This window comes from Pseudochaenichthys georgianus, chromosome 15, assembly GCF_902827115.2.
Source record: "Pseudochaenichthys georgianus chromosome 15, fPseGeo1.2, whole genome shotgun sequence".
NCBI lineage: Eukaryota > Metazoa > Chordata > Actinopteri > Perciformes > Channichthyidae > Pseudochaenichthys > Pseudochaenichthys georgianus.
Window position 1 is genome coordinate 9,466,348 of NC_047517.1, and position 27,907 is coordinate 9,494,254.

General features: G+C 40.8%; 2 protein-coding genes across 2 annotated transcripts in view; one reads left to right on the forward strand and one right to left on the reverse strand.

Annotated features, from left to right (window-relative positions):
- Positions 1 to 6,925, reverse strand: part of LOC117459847 (DNA-directed RNA polymerase I subunit RPA2-like) — a 31,184-nt gene extending 24,259 nt beyond the window's left edge. Inside the window, 2 exon segments of the mRNA XM_034100997.1 lie at positions 5,706 to 5,873; positions 6,686 to 6,925. Coding sequence (XP_033956888.1) covers positions 5,706 to 5,873; positions 6,686 to 6,862 — 345 coding nt within the window. The 5' untranslated portion in view covers positions 6,863 to 6,925.
- A 5,092-nt stretch (positions 6,926 to 12,017) lies between these two features.
- Positions 12,018 to 27,907, forward strand: part of sertad2b (SERTA domain containing 2b) — a 66,233-nt gene continuing 50,343 nt past the window's right edge. The window contains exon 1 of the mRNA XM_034101460.2: positions 12,018 to 12,259. The gene's annotated coding sequence lies outside the window, so the exon portion shown is untranslated. The remainder of the gene's footprint in view (positions 12,260 to 27,907) is intronic.

The window sequence follows — 27,907 nt, forward strand, 5'->3', positions numbered from 1 at the left end:
ACCCGCGACTGTTACAATGAAGGCTCGATAAGTATGGGGGTTATTCCCTATCTTTATACAAGAGCGTGGTATTTAAATTTGAGAGCATACTTTATGTATTTATTTCCCTCAAACTCTGTCCTCGCACTCAAATAGTGCCCTCGCACTCAAATAGTGCCTGCTTGCACTTAGATGTGCTCTGCTTGTGCTCAAACTGTACGCTTGCACTCAGATATATTGCTGCTCAGAATTATTCTGTGCACGCTCGAAACTTTTTCTGCTCTCAGAATTATTCTGTGCGCGCTCGAAACTTTTGTGCAACAATCCTGTCAAAATCCCTCAACCAATAGGAGGCCAGGTGTCCTTGCGGGTGCGTTCGCTTTACTTATTACAGCGTCCCGTAAGGGCGGTTACTCTTTGGTTTATAAACTCCCGCTACGCTACGCTACGCTACGCATTATTCCTCATCTCAGGGAATTTTCCTTTAACACAACGACAGTTCAACGTCTACTTAAAACAAGTCCTCATTAAATCCGGGTTATCACCCCTTCTACACACGGGGCACTCCTTCAGAATAGGCGCAGCTACTTCCGCTGCCAATCAAGGTGTCTCGTCCTCATCCCTGCAACAACTCGGACGGTGGTCCTCCTCCGCTTTCTCATCCTACATTCGCCCTGACCTCAATGCCGTGCTGGCTATCCAAAGGTCTCTCCAACCTTAAACAAATTGGTACGTATGCATATAACTGGTGGTGGTTCTTAGCATGTCAGCACGTATGTCGCCCCACGGCTCATGTTCAATTCTGCATATTTAAACCTGCATGTCCAGGCTGTAAAACCTTCGGGTCTGTATAACGTGTCCCTGCTAAAGCAGGTTGCCCCGCAAAAATGTTCGGGAAGCCTCGCACGTTCTGGGCACCCGGGGCACTGGTCGGGTCGCTCGGTGCGTCCGGGTAGTCCCCGCTCACCCGGGATGCCCCGTACGTCCGGGACACCCTGTACGGCCAGGATGCCCCCTCCGGGATGCCCCGTACGTCCGGGAAGCCCTGTGTGGATGCCCTGTACGATCCAGGATGCCCTGTACGGCCAGGATGCCCCGTATGTCCGGGTTGCCCTGTATGTCCAGGATGCCCCGTACGTCCGGGAAGCCCCGTATGTCCGGGTCGTGAAACCTCCGGTCCGTATTATGTTTCCCTGCTAAAGTCAGGTTACCCCGCACATTCGGGAAGCCTCGCACGTTCCGGGCACCCGGGGCACTGGTCGGGTCGCTCGGTGCGTCCGGGTAGTCCCCGCTCACCCGGGATGCCCCGTACGTCCGGGACGCCCTGTACGGCCAGGATGCCCCCTCCGGGATGCCCCGTACGGCCGGGAAGCCCTGTACGTCCAGGAAGGATGCCCGGGAGGCATCAGTCGCTTAAATCCTCACACGTATTAACCTCTCCTTTTCATCCATAGATTTCCGCTGCATCCCGCAAGGTAAGATTCACATTCAGTACTTCATCCATCATTCTTTTGGGGGTTCATCGGAAATGGTTCTTCCCTTCCCGATTGATATCCTACTAAAACCTGGGCCTAATCGCCAAAACAACATTCATTCATTCGTGATGAACTGTCATCATTATGTTTCATTGATATAATGTGACCGATAATAAATATGTATTCCATACATCATGTCTCTCCTGATTGAAATGAAGCTTAGCGCAAGTTCAGACAGGAAGACCTAACACTCCGTATTGCGCGTCATGGCAATACTTGCTCCCTGCATCTAAATGACAGGGAGCGCCTCTCCTCAGCTAAACCTATCACGCCCCTCCATTTACAAGGCTAATCATCGCACCTGTTAACCCCTCTATATATGCTCTCCCCTGTTCTATCAGCTGTCTACGCCACACACACACACACACACACACTTTTATTTCCATGCAACTCTGATTGGTCTGGTGTCTTGCCTCTGTTGCATTCACTGAACACGGGAAATTACAGTCCTGCCATCCTCTCGTGTCATGATGAGGTTCACGTAAAGCACGGTTAATGTATTATATTATTGAGGTAGAATTGTCCGGGGCAACAGAAAAAACATTCGGGCAGGCCAAGCGACGCCACTGGCGAGCACACACACTACAAAGATGTAAAATATTATTTTACCGACAATGTGGAATTGATTGGCTACATATATTACACAGATTATGCACAGCAGGAGCAGCAATAACCGTCAAATAATAATTCAGACAGGGGAGCTCCGCTGCACCCCCCTTCCCGCACCCATGCTGGCGTGTGCACCTGCGAGGCGAGTTCACGTACTGGGCGCCCCTATTCCAGTCTAGAGATGTCTAGAGACACACCCCGCATCATGCTGTATGCTTTCACACATTCTGCTTCCACATTGGAAAAGAGCAGCGCAAAATGCTCGTTATGTGGAAACAATATTGAAGAGAAGGCTCCGTAACACATTACTCTAAGGATCGAGTTCAGACATATAGGCTGTCTTGAACACTCATCAAAGTAACATGATCTAATATTAACACAAAAGCACATGGCTACTTAACATGCAGAATGAGGTCATTTTGCATGCCAAGTAGTCATGTGCTTTCTGGGGCTAAATCTTTATCAGTAAACCGAAATAAGTGTCCCGATCTTATTACTATCAAAATAAAAGTGCATAACGAAAACTTTACCATGGGAAAATATAATAATAATAATAAGCTTTATATTTGTATAGCACCTATTACAAGAATTGTAGCCGAACTGGCTTCACAGCAGTTCAAAAACCGTGTCTCCGATCAGTTTACGTCTGTGAGGAAGAGAAAGAGAGAGACAGAGCAAATGGCTAAAAAAACGTTACAGTTGCCGACTTCACTAGAGATGTTTTTATTACAGTAATAGTGTACTGGCAATGTGTGGGGAATACCACGAAAATGAACAACAGGTTTATTGATGTATTTTTTTTATCGACAGTCATGAACTTTTTCTTGGGACAAAACTCTCCATTAGCAAATTTACTCTGTGTTAACGTGTTTTATGTGTAAACGTTATTTTGGTGTAGATGATTTAAATAATCATTTATTCGTCCCACAACAGAGACATTTACAGTGGCTATATGTGACATGTTTTTGCCATCGATTATTTTACCATACTATTCTGTACAGATGAGACTTTGTTAGGCATTGTTATTTGTGCTTGAGCAACATTTTATTTATATAGTAATTATTGTCCTACATTTTAATTTGTTTTACAGAGATGTTTCACAGCTGCCTGGGCCTAGTGGCCCACAGGCGGCGTATATCCAGCAGCCAGAACATCCATCTGTGCCTGCCCCCAGGTCAAGATCTACCGTGGCTCAAGGACCAGCATCACTACAGCGGCTTCCATCTGCGGCTGCCACCAGGTCAAGATACACACGGCACAAGTAATCAGCAGCGAACCGCTTCAAGATGTGTATTTCGGTTTATTCACGGCATTCATTTTGTTATTCTACAGTATTGTTGTTTTACAGTTATTTGTTAATGTAACCCAATTTGTGTTCTTTGAAATTGAAAATAATTTAGCATTGTGTTTGTTACTTTCGTTGCAGTTGTATATGTCTTAAGTGTAATTTGGCTTGGCTTCCTATTTTGTATGGACATGCTTTTATTTTGAAGGAGAGCTAGCACTGTTGACAGGAAGTTGTTGTTGCTATGGAAACAATGTGACGGACATTAACGGAGAAAAGTAATATCTACATATAGACGGAGAAAGTAAACAATAACGTTTATGGTTAAGTGTTAGCACCCCCCGAAGAGGCACAAGCTCTTGATATTGGAGATTTCAATCAATTCAATTTGGAGAAAAAAACGGGGGGAAAACAAACAAAACAAATAACGAAATTGAAACCCGAATAGTACTCCAACGAACAAATATTCGGATATTCGGGTACAGCCCTAATTTTATAATGAATAGTTGGTTGAAAGTTCTTATGTTCAAGATTGTAAATAGTGATATTTTCCAGTTGGTTAAAAAACACATATTTATAATAAATTGTTGGTTGAAAAAAAAAGTTTGAATGCTCAATTTGTATTTGTACACGTCATACAACCTTGGTATGTAATATGAAGTCCCTGCTGTGGTGAAAGTAGAGTGATAAACACCTAGTTTCATTTTAGACAAGAATTACACATTTATATACAGTGTAATTCAAATATTTCACTACTTTTGTAAGACTCATCTAAGACTTTTGTAACCAAATCTAAAACACCCAAAAATTGGATAACATGAGTACATTTGTGACCCGCTCTATCGAAATCAGTCGGAAGTCGCAACGGCTCATTCCAGAATAAACGTGGATTTACGTAAAAAACTATTTTTTCAGGGTTCGGGTGTTTTGTTTGATTTTAAACAAACCAAGTCTTGGCTTTCAGAATATGAAACTTTTATCTCCAAAATCACACGATAAGTACATTTTTGAAGCTTGTGAAGGGACGAAGACAGGCACCTCTCACTCGCACTCTGCTCTTCCAGCAGCGCCGCCCCCCCTCCCTCCGGCTGACATTATGAACGTAAGAGTAAAGTAATCATAGATAACACGGCAGGATCCTTTACAGTTTGTTTTCATCTGATTTAAATTAAACAGAGTCTTGGCTTTCAGAATATTAAACTTGTTTCGGCAAATTCAGATGATAAATATAACTTTGAAGCTTGTAACGGCATAATTACAAGCGGGGAACGGAGTCATTTAACGCCACAGCAGGCACAACAACAGCCGGTGTTTCTCGTGAGGGTTTTCCCCGGGAAAAAAACACAATACACACAAACACACACACGCACACACGTATACACACACACTCGCGAGCTTCCCCTCCAAACGAAAATATCTTCCCTCGGTAGTATTTTGATCATTTGCTCCACTAATAATCAATCAGATCGATGGATTCCAGAGAAGAGGAAACTTTAAAGGCCTTTTTCTCAAAATGAGGACTCTGTGACAGTCATTATATAATGTGACATATTTCGCTTAATATTTGGAGTACAAAAACAATCCTGATATCATTAGAAAGCTAGGAATCTCCTCTTTCCAACCGTGTATACAACTCAAAATGTGTCTTCGGGTCAATGCGACTGATTTCGATGGAGCAGGTCACATTTGTGTTTTCACAAGAGTTTTGAAGATTTTCCGAAGATCGGATGTCAAATGTTAAGCTTTAGAGCTACTTATCTCATCACACAGTGCTCTAAGGAGAGTCATTTGCACTTATAGCAAGACCAGAGATTGTCCTGAACATTTTGATATGTAACACATGGGGTGCCATGTTATAAGAAGTACATTTAAAAAGGTGATTTAAGGAAACATCTAAGAATCGGGAAAATACCCTTAGACTCCAGAGGGTTAAACAGAAGAGAAGTACATTAGAAGTACTGGAATAGATCAGTTATAAGACCCTGTCATGTTATGAGCCAGACAGTCCTACATGTATTTTATCTTAGAATTGGTATGCCTAAAGCTGAGGGATATACTTTGTTAAGAGTAGCAATGTAGGCTTGCTTAAATATGACTTTTTTGTTTAATTTAAAATAGCCTACTTTTAAATACAGAATACAAAATGACTTGATGATGTGAAGTCACTCTTATATTTGACAAGAATGTCTCCCATTTGTCCAGGCCATTCAAATCTTCTGAGACACATTGACCTGAACCTCACAAGCAGTTTAGATAATATCATTGTTAGCATGTGTTAACACACGTGTCAGACTCACCACTAGCTTCCCTTTGTATGTGCATCTCCTCCCCCTGCACTCAGCAGGAAACACCTTCATCTCCCTGCAGATGTTGCCCTTGGCGACCACCGGGCTGTAGAGAGTGGCCTCCACAAACGCCAAGCTGATCCTGTCATTCCTGAACGTGAACTCCAAGGGAGGGATGGCCTGAGAGATATGACACATCCCAAAACACATGAGAAACAATCCTTGAAAAATACTGAAGGGTTTCCAAAGCAACAAACACAGTCACTAAAACAGACTATAATAGGGGCAACGTTTGTGGGGAAATAACTAATCTACTTGGTGCTAGCTTTCACAGTATTGATGCTAGAAACCTAGCTAAACACATTTTGTCAACAAATGTTTTATTATATACAGTGGAAAAAATATTCAGAAGTTTTACTCAAGAAAAGTACTCATACGGTAACCACACTGTAGAAATACTCAAGTAATGGTAAGTAAAAGTATTTAAGTATGGTTGAGAAAATGTAACGTATGAGGAGTAATAATACTCTATTACTACATTTCAAAAATATTTTAAAGCAAAAGCACCAAAGTCTCTAGAACATTTACTCAAGTAGGCCTACTGTACAGTGCTTCAGTACAATGTTTAACTTTAATTGAGTATTTCCATTTTCTGCAAATGTATACTTCTACTCTAATACATTTAAGTATTTTACAAAAAGTCAATCAGAACTTTGTCTGTCCACAACAGTTAAATGCTACATTATGCAACAATATTATCTAGAAATGTCACATTTATAAATATAGTTATATACAGACATAAAAGCCATTTATCTTCACAATGGTTACTTTTTATACTTTAGGTACTGTTGATAATACTTTTGTACTTTTACTTCAGTAATATATCATGCAGGACTTTTACTTGTAATGAAGTATTGTGACAATAATGTACTGCTACTTTTATGCAGGTGAAGCCTCTGAATACTGCTGAGTTTACAGCATGTTAAAGTGACCTGCACGACGCGGCTCAGTCCATCAGTCAGAGCCTGGTCGAAGGACTCGATGTGGGCTTTGGTCAGGTCCTGCACCGCGGCATGCTGAGTCTCGTTCAGGATCCCGAAGCCCCTCTCTGTCAGGTTCTTTAGACTCGGAGCTTTAGGCAAATTATTCCACTTTGTTGAAGAGTCCATGCTTGCAGTCCCAGGGATAAATATGCTTGTTTACCACATGTGCATGGCGACACAGGAAGTACATCCCCGTGACACCGGAATATGTGTTCTTCTTCTAGGTGGCAGAGGACATATTTGTTGTTGGTTTACTGCCCCCGTGTGGTGTAACATATTTCCTTCAATGTCTGGTTCTCTGAGCTTTTTATTCCAGGGGCCCGTTTTTTGCAATAATAACTGTATTTTGTGATGGTTGGTTTTCTGTTGGGATATATTAAACGATTAAATCAAACCATTGGATTTAGGCTTTATGGGTGTATGGGTGTGTGTGTGTGTGTGTGTGTGTGTGTGTGTGTGTGTGTGTGTGTGTGTGTGTGTGTGTGTGTGTGTGTGTGTGCGTGCGCGCGTGCGTGCGCGCACGCGCGTGTGTGTGTGATTTATTTATTATGTGTGATATTATTATTTATTCTAACAAGGGAGGATTGACTTTTGCATAGCCTAAATAGATGTAGCCACTTAATAGGCAGGGGTGAACTATGTAATAAAACCCTCTGCCCAGGCTTGGGGAGTAACGGATTACATGTAACCGGATTACGTATTCAGGACATGTAAAGTAACTGTATTCCCTGCAGTGCCCGGTTCTAGACCAATTTGACTGGGGGGCCAGGCTGGGGCCAGTTATTTTCTGAGGGGGGCACAATAAATGCAGGACGAAAAAGACAAAGACAGTATGAAGTAATTGCGCATAAGAGAAAAATGCAATACAGTTATTGGTATTTGTTTCAGTACACATATTTATTTCAGATACTTATAGTTACAGTTTCTACACTTTAATGGGTCCGACTAGAATGACAAATAGCGTTAGTTCCGTCTATTCCGTCAGTCAGGAAATCATTTAATCATAAACTATTTTATTTTTTTCATTTTCAGGGGGGCCAGGCCACAGGGGGTCCAAAATCAGTGTTAGGGGGGCACTGGTTTTCTGATTACATTGTTTTACATATAAGTGGTAATTGCAACAGCTACATTGTTAAGGTAACCCTCCCAACTGTGTTTAGGACCAGATTAGTAAACTGTGGTGTCATTAACGCATGGTTCAAATGAAGAACTCACTTGTTTCCCTCCCCCATTGGTTTCTGGGCATTCATTTCTGCAGGGTTTATTAGTTGTTATAAAAACTATTTAACAAACAAATAACAAACTATTTAAAAACAAAAACGTGCTCCTCAAAAGGCAGTGGTGATATAACTTTATACCCTAACTCTGTCTCTATATGTCAAAAAACACCAAAAATGTTAAACCATGATAAACAAATATGAGTGTAAACTGCTCAGACAGGACACACAGAAAAAGTGTGTTCATTTTCAAAAACGGTGACATAACAAACATGGCAGTTTCAACTCTGAAAGAGAAAAACATGCGGCTCCCAGGGACCTCGACAGGTGAGGCACACAACACTTTCTAACTCATGTGTAATCTGAATACATCTGCAACAAAAATCCTAATCTTACTGAAGATTTTGAAACATGTCACATATATATTTGTTTGTGATGGAGTTATTATTACTTTTGGTTAACAAACTTAAGGCTTTTGGAAAGTAGTGGGTCAAATGAAAGGTCTGCATCTCTCCAGTACTAGAGAAGGATTAGTTCATTAAATTAGGTGAATAACAGGAAAACAGTGAGATTAGGAAGACAGTATGCACACACACACAAGGAGAAGAAAATCATGAAAAACGTTCTTTTAACAAAATGAATGAGAATAGCAGACCTGTATCCATCATATCCTTTGAGTTGATATCGTTTTGTTGAATTCCCCTCATTTAAATGATCTGAAAATCATCTGTGTTGCTTCATGTTGACTTAATGTTGTGGCTTAACACATGTTCTCTCCATGTGTCTGTCTCAGGATCTGAGGCTGAGATCCAGCAGTGTGTACCAGCTTCAGGACTTCACGTTCACCGGCACCGTCAGTTCAGTCGCTGAGTGCAACAACACGGAAACCAAAGACACTTTCAGAAGGGGTCCCAGAAGCACCACACAGGGGTACATCATCTGAGACTCTAAATAGCCCATTTCATTTAATGCCATCTATTAATAACTGTTTCTTAGATGCCTAATGTTTTCTCTCCAGCTGGCCATGCTGAAAATCATCCGTGGTCTCGATCCAATCAACCTCGTTTGGTTCTTGGAGAGCTTTGAACACAAATGGTACTCATGTCTGGCCTTTGAAAGGTTGGACATGCATCTGCACCAGCTGCTCAATGACAGCCCTGGCAACCCGCTCTCTCTGCAGGACATCAAACCCATCACACAACAGGTATGTGGATGTGATCTAACGTACCATGATGAGTTGTTTACACCAACCAGTTTTAAATTGTCCATTTTCAGCTGCAGCAACTTTATGTATCTTCTGTCTCTGCAGCTGCTCAGTGCCCTGAAGTCTCTGAAGACTGTTGGTGTGATCACGCTGATATCAAACCTCAGAACCTCATGCTGCTGATGGAAAACAACCAACTCAGAGTCAAAGTGATTGACTTTGGTTCATATCTGCTGAAGTCAAGCGTGGTGTCATCATGCAGCCTGCTGCGTACCGGTGGGTGTTTGTGTTCCAGTTTTTTTTTTCAATCGAATCACATCACTGCATGGTATGTAAAACATTCAACAATTAAAACGCTTGTCTTCCACCCTCAGGTCTCCTGAAGTTATTATGGGCCTTCCCATCACAGAGGCAGTGGACATCTGGTCTTTGGGTGGTGTTTTGGCAACCATGTACCGACTGGCTTCCCTCCACAAAAACACAGAGGGAGTTCAACCAGTGTCAGACGTCTGGAGGACCTGCAGAAGGTATAGGGTCCTTCTCTTAATGTACAAGTAAATGATTAACAAGTTTGGAATACCCATGGTTTGGTTTAGATCTCAGCCATTTTTCGTTTTTACCTCTAAATTTAAATAATGTTTGACTTCATTTCCACATGCAGCTGAACCCAGCTGCATGGTAGTTTACTCTACCAATGAGCAAAGGTTTGTCCTCCTCCTGCGTAAGATGCTGCACCTGAATCTTCGGAGGAGAACCACACCCAGTGACGCTCTGCTCGACCCATTCATAACTGGACTGGATGCTGTTGACTCTCTGGTAGAGGAATCATCTGAGGAAGATAACGGTTATGCTGGTGATGGTGATTCTCCTGCAGTGGACACATCAGAGGGCGCTTCATCCGACATGAGCTCAATAGACGTAGCCTGTGCTGCCACTGTGGATTCATTCGTGGGTGTAGAAAACGTAGCTGTTGTTTTCTCCATTGATGAGGCCTCAGTTGGTGCCCCTGTTTCTACAGATGACACCATGACAGTTGTTCCAAATAAGGAGGTCTCAGCTCCCCGTTGCTTCACTGTCCAAAGGTTACTTGGTGGTGGAGACTCAAACAGAGCAACGACTGTCCTTTATGACGCTGTTACAGCTGACAGAGGCACAGCCGCAGCTGATAAATCTGCTCCAGCCATGACAAGAGCTGCACTCAAAAGTCCCTCCACTGATGAAGGTTCTTCTCCACCCTCGACCGCTGACGCCCACATCGGCTCTGGTGGAGTCTCAGCCAGAAACAGTCAGGGGAAAAGGGTCAGGAGGTTCTTCGTAAGGATGTTCAGGGCCCTGAGCGGCTGTTGCTCTGCCAATGTTGAGCAATACTTTGATGTTATCTGTTTTATTTGTTCTTTTATTTCATTATTAAAAGTGTTCTTACATGTGTCATCTGGAGGACAGTTTTTACCCAGGAGATACTATTAGTAGTGGATTACTGGTAACTGCAACTACATTATTAGTATTTTACTATGTTTGTAAGTACAAAATACCTCATACATCTTGCAAACTGAAGCACTGCACTCAGAACTACATAAACACTTACCAATACAAAACAAATGGCACACACTTGACTTCCTTTATAGTACAAGACACTTTACCCTTGTTGACGCTACTCCAATGTAGGAAGTCTCCTTTGTTTTGGAGATCTGAGCTGAGGTGTTGCTCTTTGAGTGTGAGTTTAAATAATTGTGCTTTATGTCTCATTTTAGTGTGTTAGCAACTGGAAACAAATCTAAGTAGGAAAAGAAACAATCCCACTAAACCGTACAAGTGAGAACACACCAACCTCCACCACCTGGGGGCGCAGCGGGACAACACATGTCAGTAATAGTGTCTAATGAAAAAAGACAACCTTAAAATCAGAAGATGTTTGAGGGGCAGAGGAATACATGATGAAGGATTTCAGTTGAAGAACCCTTTAATTTGACCATGATCTTGTTATTTACACTTTTCTGATAAGCACACACGTTGAGTGGTCTTGGTAGAAACAGCACAGGTGTCACTGACAACATTAACATACATTTTTTAAAGCAAAAATGTAGAACTTAATATTTTTACTTTAAGCTAACATAATACAATGTGGCCTGCATTCAGAAGCTCTCCTATTGCCTGGCTTTAACGTAATAGAGAGTAATAAGGTTACTAGTATTTTGATTTTTAGATTAGGTTCTGATTACATCTTTATCACGTAGTGATTGTAACGGAATACATTTTTATTGTAACCCTCCCAACCCTGCCTCAAACATGTTTGTATAATGAATACACATATAACTATTTAGTTGCCAGTATCCATTTAGCTGGATATAAACCAAACACACAGAGCAGGTGTGGGGCATGGATGTATAATAAGTGTGGGGGCTGCGTAACTGTACCCGCTTCCGCATACATCTCTATTGGCCGCCACCGCGGTGTGGGCGGGACACGACGCTGTGACTCAGCTCTGAGTCACTACACGACCTGTCTGTCACATACTGCTGCGTTCATGTACCATGGGGGGGGGGGGAATGACATTTTTAACTCGTGTCAGAAAAATATCGCTACTGGAAGGGAAACAAACAAGTCTTCTAATCTAAGCAGTGTAAACCTATACGCATATGTCTACATTATATACATTATTATTGTTCGTTCATGCAGTAAAGTTTCTACACACTCTCCCGCACCCATTGATAAAAGTTGAATTAAACTACATATTCCCTGCATATTGTTAAGGCTAAAGTAGCGGTAGCCTTAATTATAATCGTATTCAGCAGTTACACTCCAAAGTGATCCGGATATTACCGAGTAGGCTGTTTTAAAGACCCGTGGACAGAGGAGTGGGTTGATCGTAGCTTATTTTCTGTCCGTGTCATAGTACCTAAATGCATCACCAGACTGGCTGCTTTACATGACTTCGCATTGGCCGCTTTTTGATACATTGGAGGCGTTGGACAGTTTAAGGAAAAGTAGACCTCTCAACAGCAGCGGAGTGAGCTTTCTGCTGTAACAACAACATCTCCAAAGCCATCTTTGTCAAATATTTGTTCTACTTAAGCACCGTGCTGGACGGCTGTGTCATTGAAGGTGAGTGTCTAGAGTTTTACCTTTAACTCTTGTAGTGTTTACTGCTGTTTGGGGCTCCTGGTTGTTTCTTGTTATGTTCCCCTTTAACTTCTTGGCATTGAATGTAACGCATCCTTGTTTCAGCACCTTAAACATTGTTCAAAAATGATTCCTTAATTGGTAGCGTTAACACATAATAGGCTACGGGTCAAATGAACGGACAGGTAGTCTTGTCTGTCTTAATTAGTCAACACTTCCACAAGTCGAAACGCGCATCGTGGAATCCCCTTACGCATTGCCTTTACCGCCAAACTGCACTAGGGAAATGCTGGATTATTTGATCTCGCCTATTTATTAAATCTGATACATGACAGAATGAGCTTTCAGTTATATGTTTCGTATTTATTGAAGCAGTGCTTTAAATCGGGATACATATGACACACCAAATAATTATATTAATTGGATTTATAAATAAATGTATTGACTTATATTTTGGAAATTGTACCGACATCCTCCTTCTATTGACAGGCAGTGGGACTGCCGTAGAACACAGGTGGTTTACATTATATGGTCATATTTTTATATGTAGGCTATGCCACATTTTGTAAATTACTGTCAAATTTAAAACATCCATATATTTACTTTGAATGTGTATTTTCCAAAAGGCAATATTCAGGAACTACAGTTGTGCTGCATTATATAAGCAGGTTATGGTAAAGCTCACACCGTCAGTGATGTGCTGCTCTTCGTGTGTGTGTGTGTGTGTGTGTGTGTGTGTGTGTGTGTGTGTGTGTGTGTGTGTGTGTGTGTGTGTGTGCGCGCGTCGCTATATTACGTACAGGGTACCCCTTGACCTTCAGGCTTCGACGGGCAGGGCGTCCCATAGACCTTAATAGACCACGTGATCAACAACGATGGCCAACCTTCTTGTTATTCTCGGTGGAAAATATCTATTTTAAGGTTCATTTGGCCATTAAAATGCGTTTTGATGTCATTTTATGCGAGTAATGAGTTTTTATTTCTGATTATTTGTGCAGTACATGTACATGATGTTTAGTTTGCTAGTTATGACGAAGATTACTTCATGAATGTGTACACATGGTTGCTAACGTTTTTTTGGTGGAAATGTGTTTTTTCACAGCAAAGTCACCCTCTGTACTTGGACTTATTGGGAGAATCTAAAGGCAAGAACATCCCAAATATTCATTTAGGTCTTTATTTTAGACCTTTAGTGTTGCCGTCTGTGAGGAAAATGCATGGGGCTCAGAGCCTCGTATTTTTAAAATCTTTTTTTCCTTCTAATTTGTTATTCTTTTCAAAATAACACACTGTTATTTACTCACCAATAACACACAATTATCCTTGCTTTTATTTATTGGTTTAATTCCATAATCTCGGTCTTTTTTGGCGTTCGTCAGGAACTGAATTTCAAAATAAAAATAACCGGAAACAGACGTAGGCATTTCGAGCGATTACCCAAGATCCTCAGCTACGCTGATTGGATGTTTTAGCCGCAAAGCATGCTGGGATTTGGTTTTTATATTATATGAAATCCGGAAAACATTTTAAAAGAATAAAATAATACTTAATTCCGAGTGCTCTTGCTTTTCTCTTTGAAAGTCATCACATAACGGCATTGTAATACACGGTTCGGCTGCATTAAATATTACAGATCTGCCGTAGTTATTTATTTATAGAGCCCTGATGAGAAGACCTTTGGAAAAACTGAAGAAATGCCGCCGAAACTGAATACTTGACGTGGATCATACATTTATCAACAATTAAAAAACATCTTCAATTTCTCTTCACACAATACGTCTCCTTGCAGTATCAACACTAATTCGGCTGACTTTTACATTTGATCTAATTCATAGATAGGTTATATTTACACCATAACGGTGCACAGCTGATATAAAAGGACTAGTAGTTTTTAAAGATATTACTGATTTGAATTAGATTGAATTTTGAATGTAAGAATGTAAATACTGAGTCTGAAATAGTATAGCAATATGCTGTAAAATTATGTGAAAGCATGAATAAAACTACACATCTTCAGATGTTGTACTACACTAATAATACAAAGTTATTATGGCTGTGTGTACCTTGTGTGCACCGCCTAGTGGTTAAAGCACGTTATTGAATTATTGTTTATATTTGATTTGTGTTATATTTGATTACAAAAATATTAAGAGTACATACTTTCATAGGGGGAAAGTAGAAGGTCTGTGATAGAAATATAGAATATAAAAAATCAAGAAGATACTGTAAGTGATCTCTACAATAAAACAGTTTAGTGCAGGATGTACAACGATATGAATAGGAGGAGGTGCAAAACAGAAACACGAATTAACCTTTATTTAAACATTAAATAACAGATTAAGGTCTTTTAAATAAGAAAAAAACTTTGGGGGTATCTATCTACAGATAAATATTAAGCCTGACAAAGTACTTGATGTCTAATATATTGCTTTCCTGCAATGTTAACTATGTTGAAGCACTTATTTTAACTGATATTATACATATGGATTATACTCTTATGTATGTAGATAGAATAAGAAATGTGCAGAATATGACAGTTTAATGGTGGAGGTACACACATATTGATAGATGTCTTGTAATGCACTGTTGAGGAACCTGTGACCCAAGTGTTTCATTCATTGCATAACTACACCGCAGTTGTGTAAATGATATGTCAATAAACCTTTAAAATCTTGAAATCTTGAAAGGGATGTGCAAAATAGCCATAATATATAGTCTTTAATTAACTATTAGTAGAGAATAACGAGTAATTAATATACTTTATTACTCGTTTCCATTAATGTCAATTGCAGATACATGTTTAGTCTTCTCAAGCACCAACTATCAAATATCTCTTCTGATTGTTGGCACTTGACAATCACCTTCCCTGAATTTTACTCAGGTGTAACTAAAGTCTGATTTAAGGGTTGTTTATATTTCACATCATTAATCAGAATCTGCAAAGTAATGTAGTGGAGTAAAAATACCAGGTTAACCTCTGAATTGTAGTGGAGTAGAATTAAAAAGTATCAATGAGCTGTCATGTGGGTATATATTAATGCTATATATTAATGCTGCGCATTATGGACAGCGATTTTCACCCATTTATTAATTATATGTTTTACATTTGATAACACCAATGTGTTTAATAGTGGCAACTTCTAATTGTGAGAAAAACGAAAACGTTCAGTAGAGACTTCCCATAGAACATTTTGCGAAACACAATAGTGTAGTGTGTAGTTCTGGGGGGCGTTCGATTCCAGTTTTGGATAGTCTGGCGTGGTTTCGTTCCCTTTCAAACAGCTGTTTGACCCTCGGCGTAACCTTGGCGCACTGCCACTCCAACATCCAATCCCAGACCTTGAAGAGTAATCACGGGGACTGTAGTCCTAAACGATAGCTGGGGATTATGGGTAGTGTAGTGTCTTCGGCCATCCTAAACTGAAAAATGTTGACAATCGCAATGATGCTCGAAATGTCCCTTATAGGCCTACGTCTGTTTCCGGTTATTTTTATTTTGAAATTCAGTTCCTGACGAACGCCAAAAAAGACCTAGATTATAGAATTAAACCAATAAATAAAACAAGGATAATTGTGTGTTATTGGTGAGTAAATAACAGTGTGTTATTTTGAAAAGAATAACAAATTAGAAGGAAAAAAAGATTTTAAAAATACGAGGCTCTGAGCCCCATGCATTTTCCTCACAGACGGCAACACGAAAGGTCTAAAATAAAGACCTAAATGAATATTTGGGACGTTCTTGCCTTTAGATTCTCCCAATAAGTCCAAGTACAGAGGGTGACTTTGCTGTGAAAAAACACATTTCCACCAAATAAACGTTAGCAACCATGTGTACACATTCATGAAGTAATCTTCGTCATAACTAGCAAACTAAACATCATGTACATGTACTGCACAAATAATCAGAAATAAAAACTCATTACTCGCATAAAATGAGATCAAAACGCATTTTAATGGCCAAATGAACCTTAAAATAGGCATTTTCCACCGAGAATAACACAAAGGTCGGCCATTGTTGTTGATCACGTGGTCTGGGAGCTGTTGCAGCGTCCATAGCAACCACCTTAGCAACCATGAATGTGTACACATTCATGAAGTAATCTTCGTCATAACTAGCAAACTAAACATCATGTACATGTACATGTACTGCACAAATAATCAGAAATAAAAACTCATTACTCGCATAAAATGACATCAAAACGCATTTTAATGGCCAAATGAACCTTAAAATAGGCATTTTGAAGGTCTATGGGACGCCCTGCCCGTAGAAGCCTGACGGTCAAGGGGTACCCTGTACGTAATCTAGCGACGGGGAGGGGCCCTGACCTTCCGTCAATATATGACGGGATGGGAGTGAGAACGTGTGTGTGTGTGTGTGTGTGTGTGATCAAGTTAATTTTTAGGAAAATTATATTTGTAGGATAATACATGTTTTTAATTGATTATAACGTAATTATTGCATGGATTATTCTGATTGATGTAATTATTATTATTTATTTTTAAATGTATTTCTATTATTATTATTAATTATGAGAATATCATATTGCCAACGATAGTGTCATCTTACTTTTATAATTATAAATGTTTTTGTCGTCTCTTTTATGTCTCCGTTTCCGGTTGTCACATTAGCCGCGTACACACTGCAGTACTTTTCCCACTTTAGTTCCGATATAGTTCCGAAATGTCGCATTCACACCAAAAAGAGCCGGAACTAAAATGAGTTAATCAGAACCTTTTTTACCCCCTTTTCCGTCCCTGCTAGAGAGCAGGTACTTTCGTGGGATAAAAAGGTTCCTATATCTGATTGGCTGGGCGGAATGCAAACTACGCCCCGTAAAACAAAACAAAAGTTTTGTGAAGCCGCCATTTTATTATCCTTGCATTAGTATTATTAGCATTAGCATCGAACGCAGAGAGACTAACTTAACACAAAAGAAAACATGGGAGCGGTGGAGACGAGGAGGTGTCGGCGTTCTGGCGATTTACTCGGAAGGCTTCAGTAGAAGCTGCTGGGAGTCCCAGCAGCTTCTACTGGAACCAGTCCCTAACCCCGGGGACTTCCGGCCGGGGACTTCGGGTGGCAGTATACGCCGTGAAGTTGTTAGCGGCCTGCCAGTAAACCCAAAGCAGAAGAACAAGAAGTGACGTCAGCGGCTTCATTTGCCTAATCCTTCCCCAGGAACTTATTCCGGTGTGAACGCGATCTGTACTTAGTTAGTTGTCACAATCTTAAGGAGAACCCAAATGCAGCACTCGAGAAACCAAGGAGAATTGGTAATAGACTTTATTGGAGATTCCACTGGATCTGAGGAATACCAACCGAGCAGTTTAACGCACCGGAGGACAGCGGGCAGAAGGTGAGTCAGGGACAGGCAGAGAGTCAGGGAGTAAGCGAGGCGGTCAGCGTAGATACAGGCAGGGTCGGATAACAGGCCAGACAGGATAGTCGAGGGACAGGCAGGATCAGGAAACAGGCAGAGCAGGCAGATCGAGGACAGGCAGGGTCGGAACCGGGTAGGCAATCTGGTATCAAACACGGGAAAGACAAGCATGAGGCAAAGTACAATCTGGCAAAGAGTGTGTGTCAGGTGCGGTTTTAAATACTGGCAGAAGCTAATGGGTGCAGAAGAGAAAGAGAGTGAGCTAACGAGTGGGTGTGGAAAACAGGTGAGACAGGTGAATGGAAAACTACTGGTGAATGATGGAGCAGACTATGACATTAGTACAGTTCATGAGAACTAAAGAGTTCTCATGAACTAAAATGGGAAAAGTACTGCGGTGTGAACGTGCCTAATGAGGAAAAGTGCAATAAGCCCAGTGACCCACTGTATTACAACTTTTACCCCTTTCACACCAACGTGGTTCCAGGGCCGGTTCGGAGCTGGAGCTTGAACAGCACCGGTTTTTCATGTTCACACCGCAGCGGAGCCGCCTCTAAGCTCCGGAATCCGATTAGTTTCAAGCACCAAAAAAGTTGTCGGTCTAGAAAGCAAGCACCGCATACGTCACGCTTACGTCGGATCTGGGCTGTGTCCAAATAACACGCGACATACGCCTTTCCGCCAGCTTCAACATGATCTGTGGAAATAACATTGAGAATCAGTTTTAATGTTATACCATAGTAGGGTTGGGTACCGAGAACCGGTTCCAACATTTAGATTCCAACGGCATCATTTAGACATGTGAATTTCGGTTCCGCTTTTCGATGCCTGAGGAAATGTTTCTCGCCGCTCGCCGTAGCCTACTGTATGACTGCGGCGGGGCGGGAAATGTAGCGTTGTACCTACACTTCCTACAGCGTAACCTGGGACCAGGGCCGGCCATGGATGTATAATAAGGGCCGGCCCATCGCACTGGCGTTATAGATGTTCGCCTAGGGCGCCAAATCTGTGGAGGCGCTGCGCTGACAGCTCTGGGAAGGGAAAAAAAAGTGTTGACCGCTGGTGCTCATCCTAATTTTCGGCCTTGGTGTAACAACATTCATAATTAAGTAAATGTAACACCCTTTTCATCCCGGTTACACTTTTCATTCGCCCTGTACGATGGGCGCTGTAAGTGATGAAAATGGGGGATGTTGGCTTATCTGGCGCCCGCAGCTCACAGCCAAAGTGCGAGCGAGGGAGAAAGGGAGGGCGCTGTTGTTATTAGCATCTGGTGCTAGCTGCTCTAACGGAAGAAGAAGATGTTTCTGCAATGATGTGGAGGGAGAGTCCTCTCCAGTCAGACTGAGGCTCAGTGAGGTAAAGGACTGAGTGTTTAGATAGTTCACTTTAGTCTAAGTTATCTCAGTGGGTCTCAAACGTTTTGATCACAATTTATGTAAACACATATTTCCAAGGTACTCCTTTATAATTATTGGGATAAAACAGGTTTGAAATCATTCCAATGTATACTATAGGACAGTAAACCAGACATATCGTTTTAAACTGGAGAGATACAAAAATATGCATAAATAAAATAGTAAAATAGGATATGAATGAACAACAAAAATAAAATACGTTACATGTATTTGTTATTGGCTATGGTAGGTTATTGGTTATGTTCACATACTTATTTGATTATTAAAATGTAAACCGATCTTTTTCATATGGGTGTTTAGAGTAGGGATCGACCGATATGGCTTTTTCAAGGCCGATACCGATACCGATTATTAGTAATCAAGGAGACCGATAACCGATATTTGGAACCGATATACATTTGCAGTAAAAAAAAAATCTTGGTGTCAAAATGTAGAATAACACAAACTCAACACAACTTCTTTGAAATGCATTTAAGCATAGCCTATATTATGTTTAATTAACTTTTAAACATCTTACAACTGGTTTCCTCTCTGTGCCCTTTTCTTTAGTGCAGCCATCTGCAATGAGTTAGAGAGACAAGAAGTGGGGCTGCAGGCTGACATGCTTAACTAACAATAATGCTTAATTTATTATATCTGTCTATCTAGTATAAAATCCCAATAAGCTGCTAGCAACTGCAAAACACTAGTGCTAGCTAATGTTTTGCAAACTATTAAAAGTGAGGCTATTACAGTAGACCTAACGTTAGACTAGTAGCCTCACTTCTAATATTTTGCTAAACATTTGCTAGATACATGTTGGCTAGCTAATGAGCTTCACATATCAACCTGAAAAACTGCGAGGCTCCACTTGCAGCCCCTCCCCCCCCCCCACAGTTACTCCGCTGCGAGACTCTGCACGCACCCCCAACTCTGACTGACTTCCCGCGTCCCTGTGTAACTGGGAAGCTGATAGAATTGGATCAATGGATCGTGGTGTTTTTGCAACTTCAGCATAGGGGATGGGGATGTTTATTGAACTTCGGTTTAACACATGTATGGCTCTGCCGCTTAGCGCTGCTGCTTGCTTCAGTCTGTGTCTGCGTTCTTTCGCACCTGCCTGTAATCTGAGAAGGTCCCGCCTCTCTGGCTGGCTCCCGCCCGAAAAATCTTCAGTAATAGCCTATCAGATAGCGCTGTGGGCGGGACATTGCTCGTGTACACAGAGTGGTGACTGCAGCCAGAGAAACGGCCGCATCAGAGCCAACGTTTTATCGGCAATTTGATAAAAAAAAGGCCGATACCGATAATCGGTCAAATGCGGAATATCGGCCCCGATAATCGGCCAAGCCGATAATCGGTCGACCCCTAGTTTAGAGTTGTACCCCCTAGATCTAGTCTCTAGTAATTCTGCTTAAAGTGCACCAGATTGAAGAATTTTACTTCAAAATGTTGCCTGAAAAGGCAGATATGCTTGTTTTTCTCAACAAGAACTGTTTTTAAATGGGGGGTGGGTTTCCTTTAAAAGTTGGACTGTTGCACTGTTGTAGCTTCAGTGGTACTCAGGTTACAGTTACATAGCAGTGAATATAAACAGACTGATTAATGTGAATATTACTGTAAACTAACCTGTGTAAAAGTTTCTCGAATAAATGTAATTTTTTTGGTGGAAGAAGCATTTATCATTTTTTTTACCCTGCCCCTCAAAGAATCGGAATTGAGAACCTTTAAGAACCGGAATCGAAAAGTAGAATCGGAATCAGAATCGTGGAAATTCAAACGATACCCAACCCTATACCATAGTAATTAATGCTGCAAAGCTGGGTATTTTGAGCTTGGCGCATGCAGAGGCTAACAACAGCTAGCTCTAACACCATCGAATAGGACGTATATATTTACCTTCTTTCTCCTATGGAATCATCGTTGAAGTTGATGATGATTGTAAAAAAACGTTTGAATGTCATGTAACGACTGTAAAGTTGGTATTAAAGTCGTCATATTTCTTCCATTTCGTTTCGACAGAGCAAAACGAGTAGCGCTTCAATACAATCGGCCATTGTTGTCGATGTGAGGGGGTTTCGCGCAGTTTGGCTTTAAGAAGCAGGCAAGCAAACGGTTACGTCATGACGCAAACGATGACGCAGCACCAGTCGGGCTCTGAGCAGTGTGAACAAAGCGGGAGCTGAACCGAAGAACCGGTTCCGAACCAGAAAAGCTCTAGCACGGAGCTAGAACGGGAAAAGCCTTGGTGTGAAAGGGGCATTAGAGGTACTCCAAGGCCTACAAAAACGTATAGTCATTTATGTTACTTTAAACTACGATTTTTAGATGGAAGTACTGTTTTTTCAATATTTATTTGACAGCTTTAATAGTTACTCTCATATTAGGGTTTGAGATGGAAAAATAAAAAAACCTTGTGAACTTTATGAAATAAAAAAATAATTGGTATCATTTTGACTTTAAAGTGTGTAGTTTCCCCTAGACCTTAGTTCCACCAAAGTGTGGACAAATCACAGAAAACCTAAAACTAACAAAAAACGGTAATTAAAAAAAAATGGTACTGGTTCAGTCAGTCTGGCCCATGTTGGGATGCCTGGCCTGGATAATTTGGCTACCATCAAATGGCTGAAAAGCTGCCACAACTTTGTCAACGGGATTACACAAGCGACCCGGCTTCTAATTCATCAGATAATCCAGATTAAGGTGCCGTAGTTCGTCTGAGTTTCTGCCTAGAGCTCAGACACGGCGGCCCGTCTGGCAGATAAACTCTGCTGCCATCCAGAGTTCACATGACGATACATTCATGACCCAGAACTAGCTCCCTATGGTACATCTCAAAACTGCTGGTAGAGTTCTAACTCTCCTAATGAGCAAAGTAAACCTGTCCACATTTTGTAAACTTGTCAGTAGAAAACAGGTACTATCTTGTTCTTCCATTCAACTCATTTACAGCCTGCCATTCGAAACTGTTGTTCCACAAGATAGAGCAGCTGGTGCTCAAGGTTAAGCATGAGTACATTTGTTCTCACCCAAAGTTGACACCCATTGGATTTTTGTCCGGGTTCCGGTACAGATATCTTGAATAAGACATCCTCTTCTATTTTATGCTAATTTGAGTAGAGAAAATACAGTATGTCTATGACCTGGTAAGCTAATTTTGAGTTACTATCGAGGTAAACCCTTGTCAAACATTAGCCAGTTGAGTGGTGAAGAAATAAGTCCTAAAACCCGAAAATTAGTTTGCACTACCTCTTCCAGTTCGCTTGTCTTGAAGTCAACTTTTTTTAACATGTCTGTTGTTATATGCCTGAAATAAGGTATGTGGTTAACACAATCTTAAGAGATTTCCATGTATTGACCTACGACATAAAATAACCCAGTTAATCTAAGCTTCTTTGTGTCTAAAAACTTTAGACTAATACGCTGATGTAGTTTGTTTATAGCCTAACGATATACGCTTCAACAATCACAACCGTTTTTTTAAATGTGGAGAATATCCTTACGGAACAAACCATAGTCAGCATTATAAAAGTCTGTTTGCAACAGAGCTTATGCAATAGCAACAAAATCCAATGAAAGAAATGCCATGGCTTTTTGTCGAGGGAGTCCTTGCAATGCTAACTTCTGGGCTTGCCTACAAAAGTACATCATCACTGCACCACTCTGTGTGTTCGGGGGTGGCATGGGAAACCAGAACACTTCAGATACCAAATATTGTCCTGTTGCCTACGGATTCTGCATTCATAATCAGTATATGTTTATAGACATGAGTTCACAGAGAACCAAATGAACTGAACTCGATGTTCCATAGTTCAAATAAAGCACTCCATTAATGTAGTGGAAATCTCAATGAAATTACCATCTTATAAGGTGACCTTTGGCTATAGGTGGGAAAGGCTATCCACAAACATGTCAGGTCCATGCTCCAGTCACATCACTGCTCCAAATATCCTTGAACAGAATGAGAGAAAGAGCCCATGTTTCACTCCAGACTGAACAGTCCAACTTCAGAGTAATCCTTTTAAATGTGTCATGTACATGGTCATGCGGGTTAGTGAGACAGCAGGTGGGGGGGCAGATCATGTTCCTGCAATGTTGTGGGCTTTACCTGCCATTTGTTGAAAGTATTGCTGGACCCTCACTGTTGCTCCCTTCAGCTATCATTATCATCCCCAGATATATTGCTCTTGAAACTGAGCAGACACATTTGGTGTCATTGACAATTTTAGACGGTAAAGCTTTAGTTAAAGCTCTACTGTTTCAAACATATATTGAAACATTATAAAACGGACAAGTCAAATCAAGCAATCTGATTGGTTCTTAGCCGTGATATACTGAGCGTATACCACGGGTAGAATTGTAAGTTACTTTTCACAACAAGTCAGTATCCCTCCGCGTCTGAGAAAAACAGTATACCGTTAGGCTGAAAAGCAAACTGCCTGCAGTTTGCTTTTCATACTGGAACAAGAAAGCAGCGGAGAAGTAACGGGGCAGAAACCCTCCTTTTTACGCAGCGGTCCAGACATACACATCAAACGGCAAAACATATTCAGTGTGCAGTTCCTTTGGCATAAGGGCAGGGATATCTAGATACTTTCCAAGGTCTGACATCATGAATTGAGCTACTTTTAAAGCAAGCAACGATGTTTTCAAATCTGTAATCAAAGAGGTCCGCAAAAACACTATCTGCCAATCAGATTGCTTGATTTGACTTGTCAGTTTTATAAATATATTTACATTTCTTCCGTTACGAAACAAACTTACAAAGCATAAAATGGAAACATTTAAGATTAACTTCGACCTCCGGGGGTCTTACTATCGAGGAGTGTATTGAGTAGTGCCTATCTCCAGAAAAAAAAAAGCACCTAAACGACGACATGCAGAGCTGCGTGAAGAGCAGGTAGACCAACTGGAAAAGTACCACCATTCAAAAGCTTTCTGATGCGGGTCTTGAAACAAAGCTGAGAAATTATGACCGTTTGTGGCCACAGGTGCGAAAGCTCTCTCTAGAGCTACTGGAAGCCCAATCTCGGGGACCGGAGAAAGTGGAGCAATATTCTCACCACGCCGAGCAGCAACCTAGAACAACCTCAACAAGTAACCACGTAAGCCATGCTACTGATGCTGGACAGTTTTTCAGTGGCTGCACAATAAACGGCAACATACAAATGAATGTAAATAAATAGCCAAATAATGGATCAACGCTCTCTGTCTAATATGTTCGCTAGCTTTTAGTGTTGTTGCATAGCAACCACCTCGCACTATGTTTCGCGCAGAAGGCAACGGAGGGACTATTTTATTTTGAACATCATTATTTACTAATAAAAACTATTTAAATTAGAGTGTGTATTTTTTTTTCATATTGCCACACTTGGTAACCGTTTTATAAAAGCAATAGCTCACTTCAGGCCGTGGTATATGCTCATTATATCACAGCAAAGGGGGTTGTCGACCCTCCGCTTCGCGTCGGGCCGAACCACGCCCCTTAGCTGTGATATAATGAGCATATACCACGGCCTGTCGTGAGCTATTGCTTAAGTAGAAACTATTTGAAACATATATTGTAGGGCCATACCTATATAAAACATGTCTGTGAAGTTTTTCTTTCAAAATACCAAACAAATCACCCTTTGTAGCCATCCCTCATACTGCTCAAACCCCTCTTTTGCAGCCCTGTTAGAGAAACGCGGATCATGGGTCTTTCGCTTGAAAAAAAGAAAGAAGAGGAGGCGGAGCTAATGCCTGATCAGAATTCTACCGGAGATAAAGTTAAATTCGGTTGTGATAAAACGCCATCCTGTTTAAACCACGTCAAGGATTATTTCAGAAATAGTATGGAGCTTGTTAAAGCAGAATGTTTAATACAGCATATTTCTGATGTTCATTAAAGATCACATGGTATTCCATATGATGTGTGTTACTGAGTTGGGTCACACAGTTAGAGAGACAATGGTTGTTCTGAATTATCAATAGATGTATTCATTTTAAGTGAGCTGACGCCGAGGTTAGATGAAGTTCAGAGAAGGCCTCAGGTTATAAAAACAATTAACCTTTGTTAGTTAACTAATCCTAAAGATGTCATGAGATGATGACGTTTAAACATATACAAGTATAGCTTTAAATGTGTGTGCGTTAAACATGTTTAGGGAAAATGTGTGTGTGTTCATTGCAGTGGCTATATCAGCTATGTCTGTGTTTGTGTTATATTGTCTCCTCTCTGTTTCATTCTTTCCTGTTGTGTGAGCTTGTTGTCGCAAATGATTTTTCTCTTGCAGGTTTATCACAAGGTGAGTTATTTAGTTATTTCCTGCTTTTTAAACACATGTGCTCTTCAGTACAGGTTAGCTCTGAGTGTTAGCGAGGCTTGCTAATGTAAACAAAGACGCCCAAAACACGTCGGGCATTGTTTCTGATAGTACATTTCTGTAGGCCCGCTGCCGATTTGACGTTAGTTCGGATGAAATCTGTATCCGCTCGTTGTACACCCGTTTTTAAAAGATTTGGGTACGGAGGAAAATAGAGAGGGTTTTATTTTCTGACGCTGCATGAGTTCCCCAACGCACCGGGGACACATATGTATGTATAAAAGACATCACAAAGTGCATTTTGCATGATTGGTCCCCTTTAAACAATTAACTGTCATGCACTAAAACAAGAGTGGAACAGAAGACATTTTCATCCACGAATGTCGATATATTTCCTAATATTAATCATGATTCCTTACAATATTGTGCATGTTATTTTCCGCTGTACTTAAAGTATGTTTATTATGTGCATCATAATGACCTTAGTAGGCTACTTTATGACTGTGGTAGTGTTGTTCTGCATTCAGAGATCCCGAGCAGACAGGAGAGGTCTAGAGTTGAGGTTCATATAGTGAACATGCAGTACACACACACAGTGAAGAACATATGAACAAATGGATCAGATGTCAGAAGAGCAGGTCTCTTAAAGAGAGGCAAAAGAGAAAAGTATTAAAGGGGCCCTATCATGCAAAATGCACTTTTTGATGTCTTTTATACATATGTGTCCCCGGTGCGTCAGGGAACTCACGCAGCGTCAGAAAATAAAACCCTCTCTCTTTTCCTCCGTACTCAAATCTCTAAAAACGGGGATACAACGGAGCTGATCCAGATTTGCGGCCGATATGACGTCATATCGGCGGCGGAACCCACAGCACTATAAGAAACGTTGCTATCAGAAACAATGCCCGACTGTTTTGGACGTAATATGATCAGTGTTTACATTAGCATTGCTAACACTCAGAGCTAACCTGTACTGCAGAGAGCATGTGTGTGAAGAAGCAGGAAATAAAAAGGAACTCACCTTGTGGTATAACCGGCAAAAGAGACAGCCTTTAAGCTCCATACTGTTTCAGAGAGAATCCTTAATCTAATAATCCTTGCGTTTCATCACCTCAGCATTTTAGACAGTATCTGCCAGGTTCCGCATGAGCCGGCATAAACTCCGCCCCCTCTTGTTTTTTATTTTTGTCAGTTTAAAAAAAAAAAATCTTTTATTTTTTTTATTTATACATGTGAAACTCTCATTGAGACACAGGGTCTCATTCTCAAGAGAGACCTGCTTATATCAAGAATCAGCACTTTTGGAACAGGAAGTGAAATAGAGGGATATGAGGCATGGCTAGAATGGGTGATCTGTGACACTTCATAGACGTGTTTTTTATATATTTTTATATATCTGAGACCTATGCTATTGCCTAAAAATAGCATGATACAGTAGGTGACCTTTAATAGATAATCTTGGAATCAGAGAGGATGGGTGGATGAAGGGACACATCAATGGATTGATAAGATGGATAAGATAGAGGGATTGATGGATAAATGGATGGATGGATTGATTTATAAGGTGTATTGATGAATGGATTGATGGATGAATGAACAGATGGATGGATTGATAAAATATGGGGTGGATTATTGGACAGATCGATGGATGAATAAATGAATGTATGGATGGAGAGATAGATGGATATACAAGATGAATGGATGGATGGATTGACAGAAGGATAGATAGATGTAACGAAAGGGTTACCATCATTTCCGATTATTACAATCTAAATCCATTGTTAAACTGGACTCTTTGCAGACCTTGTTGAGAAAAGGACATCCTCTGAGCACTTTGTATAGATACATGAAGCCAAGCTCACACAGATGTTGAGTTGTTATCATGTGACCTCCCTCTGCAGAGTGACTCATTGCTCCACCTGTGTAGTAGTCCATGTTACATCATCACTCTGTTGGAATACCCCCGCCCACACACTCTTCCTCTCCTCTGTGAGTGTGCATTTGACTGTAAGAATATGCTGCTCAGTTTTTAACATCATGCTGCATGTATAACCAGAACAAATCATCACTATGCTGCATCATTAGCAGCACGTTTCTTCTGCATTAAGTGCGCTGCACAATATATTGAAATGTTACATGCAAAGAGTATATTTAGTATATGCGAGGGTGTTGAAGTGAAACTGTTCAAGAAAAAGAGAAGCCTGGGTTTACTTTGAGCACCGGGCCCAGCTAAGGCAGTATTTAGAATGCCCTTAATTGATTTAAAGCATAACTTTAACAAAAAGTTTGAGTTTGACCAACACTTGGAAAGAGTCAACTTCTATATTTCTTTCTAGAGTCAAGATGATTTGTATTTGATCACATGTATTGAATGCAATACCTACTTATTCAAAGGATTTTGAGCAAATGAAAGAAAAAGTCATGGTAATCAAAATCAGTGTTCGAAAAGCTTCATGGAGTCATCAAATTTAAACCACCAAGCTGTCATAATGATATCTGAATATATGTACCGTGCTCGTCATCATCTTAGCTATGAATGTTTGTATG